Source organism: Danio rerio, chromosome 15, assembly GCF_049306965.1.
Source record: "Danio rerio strain Tuebingen ecotype United States chromosome 15, GRCz12tu, whole genome shotgun sequence".
Lineage (NCBI taxonomy): Eukaryota > Metazoa > Chordata > Actinopteri > Cypriniformes > Danionidae > Danio > Danio rerio.
Window position 1 is genome coordinate 16,728,353 of NC_133190.1, and position 12,653 is coordinate 16,741,005.

At 40.9% G+C, this 12,653-nt stretch overlaps 1 protein-coding gene across 50 annotated transcripts in view; it reads right to left on the reverse strand.

Moving 5' to 3' along the window:
- Positions 1–12,653, reverse strand: part of p4ha3 (prolyl 4-hydroxylase, alpha polypeptide III) — an 81,440-nt gene that overhangs the window by 23,732 nt on the left and 45,055 nt on the right. For 23 of the 50 annotated variants that reach the window (XM_073923446.1, XM_073923443.1, XM_073923442.1 and 20 more), the window contains 2 exons: positions 9,863–10,039; positions 5,995–6,059 (listed from right to left, as the gene is read on the reverse strand). In XM_073923446.1, the coding sequence (XP_073779547.1) occupies positions 5,995–6,059; positions 9,863–10,039 (242 nt within the window). Of the gene's footprint in view, positions 1–2,428; positions 5,918–5,994; positions 6,060–9,594; positions 9,743–9,862; positions 10,040–12,653 lie in introns of those variants that run through there. The other 27 variants (XM_073923448.1, XM_073923445.1, XM_073923437.1 and 24 more) reach the window with 8 other exon arrangements.

Below are 12,653 nucleotides of genomic sequence, written 5' to 3' on the forward strand. Positions count from 1 at the left end.
ATTTTCAATATATGTGACTTGTATAAAATTGGCCGTTTTCCTATAGTATATGTACATATATGCACATAGACAGTTGAAGTCAGAAATATTAGCCCCCTGTTTATTTTTATAGTTAGAGAGGTTAGACCCTGGGTAGCTTGCTGGGGTCAGGGACTTTTCTGTAAGCTGTTTGGACAGAACTGTGTGTAGGTAAAGTGTGTCCACAGTCATATCGGAGAGATAGAAACACAATAAGTCTCTTTTTAATAATTTCCTGATGTTAAAATAAGATCCAAATTCCTCCCATTTTGAGGCTGACTGCAACTTGACGTAGGAGTGCGGTTTCCCCACCGACCGAATTAATCAACAGACACGCATTAACATGACTCGGTAGTAATGCGTAATCATATCAACAAGACAGGACGTGAGCAAAGCAACCGGGATTAAAAGATCTGTTCAGCGCCTTGCAGTGGTGAAAAGAGTACTGAAAAAGTAAACTTAAGTAAAAGTACCATTACTTGCCTAATAATGTAGTGTTAGTAGAGTAAAAATGCCTTTTGTAAATATTACTCAAAGTAGGAGAAAAAGTAGCCCCTTTAAAAGTACTCATGAGTAGTAAGTATTATGCTGTTAAAAGTTGATGCATTTACATGTAATTTGTGAATGTGTTTGTGTTAATGTAACATTCTGTAGTGCATTTAGTTATTGCCCAGCAGGCACACAATGTCATAAGATGTTAATATTAGGTTAGATTTAGGTTGTGATGTCAGGTGACCAAAATTCAATGTCTAGCCAGCGTCTAAGGACAACATTATATTGATGTCCAATAATGACATCAAATGACGTTGATATTTGGTTAATTTTAGGTTGTTAGAAAGTGACCAAAATCCAATGTCGAGACAACATCTTAAAGGGCACCTGTGGTGAAAAATCTACTTTTCAAGCTTTGGATGTGTGTAGGTATAGTGTATAGTGCATCATATTGGGGTGATATAAACACACATAGTCCTTTTTTTTTTCAATTTAACAACATAAAACCAATTGGAGCTGCTTTTAGATCGACCGCAACTTGACGTAGGAGCACGGAAGAGATTTTTTTTCTCGCAATCACAGAAGCTCCCTGTGATCTTAACTAGGTGCAGCTGGAAAGTGCGAGCTTTCTGTCAGTGAACACACAACAGTTCTTCCAGCCGGCAGCTGTCCACGGCGCCCAGCCATGATTTGGGACACTTCATATTTCTGCCGCGCCACAGAGCTCCATCTGAATTGTTTCATTATAAATAACATGCGAATGTGCGTGCCACAGTCAAAGTTAATTCAGTGTGCGTGGTTATTAGTCTCGGTGCACAAGCTCTAACTTTATAGCACACAGTTGGCTGTAAAACTATGAAAAGACACAAATGATTTTGTACTCTCTGCTTGGTCTGTGTCCGAGTCGTACATGTACGGATCACTCATGCTGCTTCTCTCTGTCTGCCTGTCTGTTGCCAAACACAGAGCGGGGGAGCTCTTGGCTCCGCCCCCTTGTTACGTTGGGCGGAAATTTGAAAATAATTTTCATGTGAAGCAACACACCCCTTAAAACAGCAAGCTGTGTACACGTCCCCAATATGACACTTTTGAACACATAATAATAACAAAAAAAATCTTAACTGTGTTTTGAACTGAACCTAAACTGGCACACTCAGAAGAACCATAATATTAATATTAAATCTTAAAAAAGGGGTAAACTATGTGCCCTTTAAACCAACATTCTATTGACGTCAAATATTCATCAGTTATGGCAACCAAAATTCAACGTCTGATAGATGTCATAGTGGTAAAGTCGACACAACGACAAGCTGTAACATCATTAGACGTTGGTTTTAGGTTGGACATTGATATCGGGCTGACGTTGAGCTCTGATGTGAACCCGATTTCCATTTCCAAACAAAATGCAGCATCTCCACAACGTTAGGGTTAGGGGACACTTTTAAAGCTTCCAAACAGTTTGCTGCAATGTAAAGTGCACATGTCTTTAAGTAGTTTATTATGATGCAATTTACCTTCTATGTGTGATTTGATTGGACAGAAATGACAAGACTTATTTTTGTAATTCCCATAGACAAGAAAAAATAAAGTAGTGACTGCAGGTAGAAGGAAAGTAGTGAAGTAAAAGTACAGATATTGCACTAAAAATGTACTCAAGGAGAAGTAAAAGTACACATTTTTAAAACTACTTAGTAAATTACAATTTCTGCGAAAAACTACTCAATTACAGTAATTTGAGTATTTGTAATTAGTTACTTTACACCACTGGCGCCTTGTGATCCTCAATCCTCATCAAATGTTATCAAGAATGAGTTTCACAAGTTTAAAATGTTTTTGAAACAGTGCATGTTTGTAATAAAGAAAAACCACAGCCGCATAGCATCAATACAATTAAAAGAAAATGCTTCAATCCCGGTTTGTGGACTTAAATCAGGTTTATTTTGTACACTCACATATCAATGTCCATACAGCAGTGGATATTAACGTGTATCCTGTCATATTTGCCGCACAAAAACAGTGCAAAGCTAACGTGTTTGAGTGTGTGTGCATTATGTGCGACATTATGTGTGACTCATTGCTGAAAAAAGGCTTAAATTAACTCCACAACAAATACATCAAATAACTGCTGTGAAAGTTTTTACTGTAGTCAGGGAGATCTGCTTCATTCTTGTCTGCCTACAAACTAATAAGTTTTAGTTTTAAAAAGCTTAAGTTTTGCTATGGTTACGCCATCTGTCCACACTATGCTGGAATTTTCGAGTGCCGAAAATTGAGCATTTTGGAAACGCTAGAGAGGTCATTTTCATTCTAAAACACTGCTGCTCTGTGTTAGTATGGATGGAGGAAAATGGAGACATCTGAAAACGGAGGCAGGGCTGGAGACATTTGCCAGTCTGATTGAGGCTTTTCCCTCAATATTAAGTAGCCTACACACAGTTCAGTCTCACATCCTCTCTTTGTAAATTCAGACCTCGCAGTTTGATATGGAAAGCAAACTGCTGAGGACACGGGTACTTTATAACCTCATTCATATCACCCTGGCTACGTTGTTTCACTTTCTTAACAATAAAATTAAAACATGATGCGAAGAACTGCCTATTTTAATTTTGATAATAGCAACTTAACAGACACCAAACATGTTGAGGCATCATGTAGCTATATATTTATTTGAGCGTCATCTTCATTGTATGCTAGGGATGTAACGGTATTGTAAATACCGTCATACCGCAATATTAATTTTTTTCGATATTACCGAAGTCGCATGACTCGGTAAAACTATAGGTCTTCTGAGAAAATTTGCTCAGGCGAATGAAGCGAACGGGAGATAGCGAAAACTACAATTGCCATCAGCCCATGCTTGACCATCATCCCTTGCGGTCTGTTGTCGCTACAGATCCAGTAATGCGGAAATGGAGTGTGCTGCTAGAAGCGGGGATGAAAAGAGCTGGAAAACTCTAAAGCAGGTCGCACACCAGAAGCGGCGAGCGCCATGTATTTTAGAATTCTAAACATAGGTTTCTATCAGGATACACACACCGGCGCCGCAAGTCGGCGGCGCCCGGCGACGGCTCAGGACGCAGTTCATTTTTCAGCCGCGCCACAGAGCGCCATCTGATTAGTTTCATGTTAAATATCATTCGAATGTGCGCGTCTGGTGTGTGATACTTATAAACTGTCATGTACATCTGAAAACGGAGGCGGGGCTGCAGACATTCGCCTCTCTGATTGGGGCTTTTCCTGAATATTAAGTAGCCTAACACGCACAGTTCAGTCCTGCATCTTCTCCGTGTAAGTTCAGACTTCGCAAGTTTGATCAAGGCTGCTGTCTCTTCTTCTCAGTTTGATATGGAAAAGCAGATTATACCGAGGACACGGGTAAATCTTCAAAGGGAACAGTGTACTTTATAACTTCATTCACATCACCCTGGCTTCGTTGTTTCACTTTCTCAACAATAAAATGTAAACATGATTTAAGGAACTGCCTATTTTCATTTTAATATTAGCAACTTAGACAGCAGACATGTTGAGGCGTCGTGCTGCATAAGATGAGCGTCATCTTCACTGTGTGGATATTTATAACAAAACGGAGCCGATAAAAACACTGCCTCCTTTCAATTTCAGTGAAAATACGAAACACAGCCTCTCTTTTGCTGAGTATCAGTTTTAATAATCGATAATGGCCATTTTAAAAGTATAACATACAATAAGTTTATACATTATAGGAAATAAAGGCAAGCGATCAGTCAATATACAGAATGTACGTGCTTACATTAATCATTAACTTATCTTTGCGCTCTGCCAAAACACGTTACCTGAGAACAAGTAATAGATTCCAATGCCCAAAGTCAGGGAATATGTCGTTAGATAAAGACAACAAGATGAATGAAATATCCCGTTTAATAAATATAGTGAGATTAGATCCAGCGGGAGATGCTTGATGAGAAGTCCGACTAGCAGAGCTCTCATCTGGGTAGATGGGCTGAGTGTGATTAAATGTTGAATGTGATGAGTTTTCAACAATACTAAATTTAAACTTTATTTTTTTACATGGTTTAATATTTTTTTGTTATTAAAATTGAAGTTCCTATTTCAAAGCTTACAGATAGATGGCTAATTTGTATGTCATTGACACTTTTGGCACTTTTTTGGAGTATTTTCATAAGTTTTGTTTTTTCCTGTAAATGATTCAATAAATACCGTACCGTGACATTCATACCGAGGTATTACCGTACCGTGAAATTCTGATACCGTTACATCCCTATTGTATGCATATTTATAACAAAACTGAGCCTATAACATCATGGCCTCCTTTCATTTTAATTGAAAATACGAAACATACTCTCTCTTTTGCTGAATATCAGTTTTAATAATCAATAATGGCCATTATAACAGCATAACGTACATTATAGGAAATAAAGGCAAGCAAACAGTCATTATATAGAATGTACGTGGTTACATTTATTATTAACTTATCTTTGCGCCAAAACACGTTACCTGAGAACAAGTAATAGATTCAACAGACCAAAGTCTGTTGTTAGATATAGACAACAAGATTACGTTTAACAAATATAGTGAGATTATATAAAGCGGTAGATCCTTGATGAACAGTCCAATGAACACAGCTCTGATCTGGGCAGATATGCTGCAGCGCATGCTAGAGAGTGTGTGTGTGTCGTCTCGTGATGTGCACTTTTAGTTGTGTAATATAGATGGAGAATTGTTCAAAAACGCTGGGTAAAACGCTAGTGTGGACACGGATCGTTTTCATTCTGAAACGCCGTTTTAAAACTAAAACGTACTAGTGTAATCGGAGCCTGACATGCATGTGGGAATGGTGGGCAGGGTAAATAAGCTCATTAGCATTAAAGGCACAGGCAACAAAAACAGCTACAATGTTAAAACAGCTCACATTTCCCAGATTAAAAAAAGATAAAATAAATAATCTGATGGGTATTTTGAGCTGAAACTTTATGGATACATTCTGGAGACACAAAATACTTACATTAAATCATGAAAAATGGTTAAATTTGGGGCCCATTTATTCCCCATTTGGTGTAAATCCAGCATAAAAGTGTCATTCTTGCCACTTGTTGGTTCGGCGTGCCCTTTACATGCGTCACAGTGCGTTTTTGCATTTGAATGTAGACAGAGATTGCTTTTTTTACAGGAAAGCAGGGATCACCCCATTTATAAAATTACTTGTAGACATGGCCTAAGTCAGGGGTGACTCGGTCCAGGAGTGGAAAGTTTAGTTCCAACCCCAATCAGACACACCAGGGTTAGCTAATCAAACTCTTACTAGGCTTTCTAGAAACATCCTTGAAGGTGTGTTGAGGCAAGTTGGAGCTAAAATCTTTAAGACACCCGCCCTCCAGGACTTTGTTTGGATATCCTTGGCCTAAGTGAACTTCAGAGATAAGTAGAATTTAAAAAATGCAGCCCATGGCCACTTAAAGTGACTTGATGAGAAAAATGAAAGAGTACCTCTTGCTGATGCGATATTCAGCAGTGGCCTGATTCATGCCTGATGCCACCACTGATCTTCTGAGCTAAAGGAAAAAACACAATCAAATATGATCAAAACAAAATAATTACATGCAATCTCTGATGTGTGAAAAATCCAGACAGGAATAAAATATTTAAACAGGAAAAAAAGTGACGGATTCAATACTCAGTCTGCCCACACAGTACAAGGAAAGAAAAAAACCCACAGTGGGTGGAATAAGTGACGGGCAGTGAACACTGTTGATTCCGACCGCATGACTTATTCACGTAATGTAATCTTCATCTTCTCTCCAGCTCCGCTCAAAGCTTAAGTTCTGATTTAATGTGTCTCCAAAAGAAAACCTTGCACACAACATTAAGTCTCTCTTGAGAAAATGGCTTGATATGAACACTTTGATCTGTCTCTCAGGGTTGAATACAGTCTCTCTGAGCATGGTGAAATATGTTGGAAAAGTCAAATTAAATAAAGAAAAAAGTAGAACAAACTTAGCTGAGAACTGGCAACATATGGAAGCTCAAGTTTTAGCCAAGCTGGAACTGTCTCAACCCCCCTCCAAAAAAACCCTAAAACGATCCAAGAATACAATAACATCCAAATCCATCCTATAAAATCAAGGTTTTCCCAGAGCTCTGGACGAAAAATAAAATAATTCCTGCTGCTGAATTAGTGATGCGTTGTTTAATTTGTAATGACTTTCTTTCATGACTTTCTATTTTTGCATACCCAATTCTGTGTTTCCACATCAAGTCTTAAAGGGGTAGCTCACCCAAAAATGAAAATTCTGTCATCATCTCATTCTCCAGTTGTTTCAAATCTTTATGAGTTTCTTTATTCTGTTAACATATCAAAAGATATTTTGAAGAGAGCTGAAAACATTGACTTTTTTGTATTTGTTTTTTCCAACTACTGTTACATTCACCAGCGATCTGGCAACTGCCGATCACTAGAGAACTATAAATCCTGTCAAGCACCTCACACACACACACACACACCTGTTCTGGTTCTCCCTTATGACACAGACACACAGCTGAAGCTCATCATTTATTCATAACCTGGACTATAAAGACACCTCTCATTTCTATACACATGTCTTGTTTACCTTGTAGCATTACGAAGCATTTCGTTTGTCATATTTTTTAGTGCTGTGTTTATAGACCCTCACCTTGTTTATTGATTTTTTACTGCCTGAACCGATCTCTTCACCTGTGACTCAACTATTCTTTTGGATTTAGTGGTACGCAAAGTGAGGCTACATGAAACACTGAAACAGTTGAAGCAAATGTGTCAAAGCTTCAAAACATTTTAAAAACCTTTTCTACAGTGTCACCCAGTGGTCATTGCTCTGGAACAGCTTTAACAAAGAAATAGTTCAGCAAACTGAAGTATTAAACCCCACGAATTGAGGCTTGAAGTGATTTAGTGAAGCGGTGAGAGTTCCTGACTATGCAGAGATAATGGGTTTCAATCCAGGGTGATGCAGCGATAGATGCTAGTTTTTAAATGCTCTGTTCTTGTAACGTTTTGCTTTAACATTGGTCTGAAATCTGAATGAACACTTTGTCAATAAATACACTGTTTTGATCATAAAACAGTAACATCATTAAAATGCATCAAGTCATAACTTCAGAGTATTTACAAGTCAGGATTCAAATTCAAGCCATTTGCAGCACAGTTTCATTGTGCACACACACGGTCCACTAGACCAGAGGTTTTCAAACTTTTAGGACACACGCCCCCCAAGTTTGTCCGATTTCACTTGCGACATAGCATATTTGCTTTTGATGTACGTACAAACAGAAAATGCTGCTACGCAAAGCCAAGTTTGCAGAGCCCTGACAGTGTGGTTGAGTCGAACATTGAGTATGTTTACATGGGCAACAATACTTTAATACGATTTTAATACAATTAAGACAATACTCTAATTCTACCATGTAAACAGCGATTTTTGATTAATCCTACTAAAGTCATAACTGAACTAAACAGAAATGGAACCAGGACATGTGGAGTATGTAGATATTAGTGGCATTATTGAAGTAATCCCAATCAAACTATTACCAGCATACAGGACTCTAAACATAGATCTCTAAACGTTTCTGAAATGACCGATGCTCTGAATCGCATTAGTCACGTGACCTGGTGTTTCGAAACATTTTAGTCACATGACCTGGGTGTTTCAGATCATGCTTCGGTGCAGTGTTTTGAAACACTTGCACTTCGGGATCTTGACACTGTGTCAAAATCTCAGTTTCACGTCATCCATCATTATTTGGATTACCCTGTATGATACTGTTTGCTCGTTGTGATTGACCAGTGCCTGTTTTTGTTTAAAGAGCCCCTATTATGGGTTTTTGAAAATTACCTTCCATGAAGTGTGTAACAGCTCTAAGTAAAGTGAACTGTCCAGCTAAGGTTTAAATTTGAAAGTGCACCATGTTTAAAACTATTGATACATCTAGAAAAGAGTCGACTCATAGTGGTTCAAATTAATCGCAGCGGTAACGAGTCTTTAGCCATTCCAGCGTGACATCGATACGGAACTCAAGCCTTGCCCATTTGTTGCACGCGCAGACTCAGGAAAATTGAAACTCCAGCCACACCCACAAACACTGTACAAAGAAGAAGACAAACACTGTAGCAGATCCCGAAGACACTGAGCTCTGAAGTCTGAGGAAAAGTTTGTGTTATTTTCCCTACCCAAACCTGAGGCTGTGAAGATTCAGTTCTTTTAGTTTTCTTTTTAGTTTAGTTCTTTCAAGTTTATTTTTGCAAAAATACCTCAGCATTATAGCGCCAGGCTTGCGCTGTGTTAATTTTTCTGATGAGTGCTTCAGCAATGTACACATTCTTACAATGGGGCATTCTTTAGCCGTTTGTTAAAGGAAGGATCAGAAAGGACTATTGATGTATGGGATGGGTCATGGATCAGTTCCTTCTTCCATTTCACAAGTGTAAGTAAGTGCGATAAAAATGGTTGCCTCCTTGATTTCTCTAGCTTGCAAGTTATGCATTTATTTGTGTTTTGTTACTTATAACCGCTTTACTGTATCTAGTTAACTCTGTATTATCATATTGCGTCTAAAACCATGCTGAAAAGCGCAACATGTGATGCTTTTACATATTTAAATGTATTTGTGAGCTCGTGTTTTACTACCGTTTGTTGTGCTATGGCCACCATCAGCTGTACACGTGTGGCGGTCAAGTTTAAAAATAGTCCAGTTTTGCCACTGTGTGGATTAATACTGAATGGGTGTCACTGCTTTTACACTTGGTTAAGCAATATGCTGGTGCTAAACTGCATTGCTTTAATGCACTCCTGCATTGGGCTCACACATACTGGCTACTTGTTGATAAGCCTTACTGGGCATTTTTCTCTGTCTCACAATGAACGGAGTTGACCAGTCACAACAGACTGGGATATCAGACCAATCAGCGCAGATAAGCTTCGTGCTAAGGAGGGGTTTGGCAACAAATAAATTGCTGAACGAATCATACTGCAGTTGCTGGGATAATTAGGTAAAAATAAACACATATTATAAAACAATGAAAGTGTTTTTTAACTTGCATGCATATTAGCCTGTTGTTGGAGACCCCCGAAATCAAAATATTACCTTTTTTAAGCATAATCGAGGCTCTTTAATAAAGACTCTGCAATTGGATCCTTTGTTGTCAGAACCGTAAGTTGCAACTATGGATGTCAATGGTTTTCAGCTTACCACAGGATCTTTTCTTTTGTGTTCAGCAGAAAAAAATAAATTTATAAGGGTTTAGAATTACTTATGGGAGAAAAAAAATACAGAGAGTTTTGATTTTTGGCTAAACTATATTTAAAGCAAACTGTACACTTACCCCTGGCATTGCATATTTTCTGATGTTTTTGGCTTCAGCTTGGGTGACGAAGCCATGGAAGAGCACCACATAGGGCTGCAGGCTGATTATCTCTCGTCTGATTGGCTGCAGAAATAGAGCAGGGCTGCCGTTGGTGAAATAGTCACAGAACAAACTGGGATTCTCAAAATGCTTTGGCTGTAAGAAAGAAAGAAAGTACATTAGTGTTTTATTTACAGAGCTCTAAAGCATACATGGGCGAAGCAGTGGCGCAGTAGGTAGTGCTGTCGCCTCACAGCAAGAAGGTTGCTGGTTTCGAGCCTCGGCTCAGTTAGAGTTTCTGTGTGGAGTTTGCATGTTCTCCTTGTATCTTCGTGTAGGTTTCCTCCGGGTGCTCTGGTTTCCCCCACAGTCTAAAGATATGCAGGTGAATTGGGTAGGCTAAATTGTCCATAGTGTGTGTGTTAATATGTGTGTGGACGTTTCTCATAGATGGGTTGTGGCTGGAAGGGCATCCGCTGCGTGAAAACTTGCTGGATAAGTTGGTGGTTCATTCTGCTGTGGCGACCCGGACTAATAAAGGTACTTAGCCGACAAGAAAATGAATGAATAAAGCATCCATATATCAACAATGATCCAGAAAAAAGGTCATCAAATAAACATTAGGAAATTTATTAATATGAAAAGAGGTTTAATTGACAAACTAATGTCTAAATGTGTAAAAACAGTATATTTACTTTGCAGGAAAATAAAATATCGAGGCTGTGGATTGAAGAAGACAAATCACATCATCAGTAGCCAAATGTTTCCGACAGTAGCCACTGACTTGCATTTAATAAATCAGTGTCACGATCACCAGCAATATAGCTAGTGCAGATCACTGGAGAACAACACACCGGCCACTGATATGAACTACAACTCATCACTCCTGCCACAGCTGACAATCATTCAGACAACAACACACATACACACACACAGCTGAAGCTCATGACAGACTCATTACTTAGACTATTTACACATTTCACATTCTCACACAATTTGCTGAGTTTTGTTTATTTGTAAGAGAGCATTTCAAAGCATTTCACTGTCCTGCCTACTGTGTGTTTTTTTTCCTTCGCTTTGCTTATGGTTTTATGTTTTTTTTGGCCACCTGTCCTGACCATTCGCCTGTTTTTCTGACTATGCTTTGGATTGCCTGAATGTTACAGTTTGCTCCTGTTTTAGCCCTTGCCTGCCTGACTTTGTTTAATAAAGCTACTCGTGGTTCCCCTTCGGGTGGGGAACTTCAATGCTATTAGTGTATTTGATTTTAGGAAAATCCACGAATTGGGAGGATTCGGTTCAGAAGCCGCTTATCTGAAAGAGTATGGAACGGGCCAATGAATGCCAATGAATTGGCAGCGTAAGCTTGCGCAGGTGTGCTTTATTGCCAATAAACCAAGCATATAAGCACACGTGGAGCAAGCAGACACCATCCTTTTCGCTTCAGAGACTTTTCTGATCGAGTCGATGAGGGTTCCTCCTGCTGACTGCAGCGACTTCCGAGCGAACGAGTGTCTCCCGGTCCAGAGTGGGTATACGCGGCGGCAGACGGTCAAACTGGGATTCTCCCTTGCCTGGCGTTCTTTTTTTTCTATTTTTTCTAAAAGAGCAACACAGTCGTGCAGCACGTCCTTTTCAGGATGGCGCTCCGACTGTGCGTTTCTGGTTGTGGGGGTTTCCTGGCTCCAGATGATAGACACAATCACTGCATTACATGTTTGGGGGTCCAGCATGTTAATGTGGTGCTCGTGGGCGGTTCATGTCATCACTGCGACTGCACTCGGGCAGATCTGAGGGTCTCAGCGGGAGATAAACCGCCGCCCAAGGGCTTGCGGACCTCCCGCTCCTCCAAGCGCTCCATCCAAGCTTTGGGCACTGGGAGTGATCCGTCTAATCAGATGGTAGCTCTCACGCTCGCTGACACTGGAGATCAGATGTCCTCCGAGGCATCGGAGGGTGGGCTTTCACTGTCCGACGAGGATCAAGACCTGCTCGCCCCCTCCGGGCAGGCGAGCGCCGTCAAGACGGATCCTGAAGCGGACAAGTTAGCCGTGCTTTCCCGGGCTGCTTCGGCCGTGGGGTTGGAGATGGTTCATCCCCCAGCTCCGCGGCCAGAATGACTAGATGGGTGTTACGTAGAGGAACAGAAGGTGAAGCCCTCTAAGCCTCTCGTCCCCTTCTTCCCGGAGGTGCACAGTTGGCTCACGCAGTCTTGGAGGGCACCTTTCTCTGCACGCGCTGCGTGTCCCTCCGCCCTCACCGCCCTTGACGGTGGAGCTGCCAGGGGGTATGAAGCGATTCTGTCAGTGGAGCGTGCTGTGGCGCCCCTACTTGGCAGGGTCCGCCCGGTTTCCCGTCTAAAGCCTGTAGGTTATCTGCCTCCCTTGGAGCCAGAGCTTACAAGGCTGCTTCCGCCTTGCAAGCGATGGCCACCTACCAGCGCTACCAAGCGCAGGCGCTGGCCGAGCTGCACGAGGGCGGGTCTAACCCAGGCTTCTTAAACGCGCTGCGCACCGCGACCGACTATGCTCTTCGGACTACTAAGTCGTGTGCGCTGGGGAAGACGATGTCCACACTAGGTGTCCAGGAACGCCACCTCTGGCTAAACCTGGCCGATATGCGCAATGTCGACAAAGTTCGCTTTCTTGACTCGCCCATATCCCAGGCTGGCCTGTTCGGCGACACCGTCAGTGAGTTCACCCAGGAATTCAAGGCGGTGAGAGAGCAGTCGGATGCGATGGGCAATGTCATCTATCGGCGGGACTGTAAG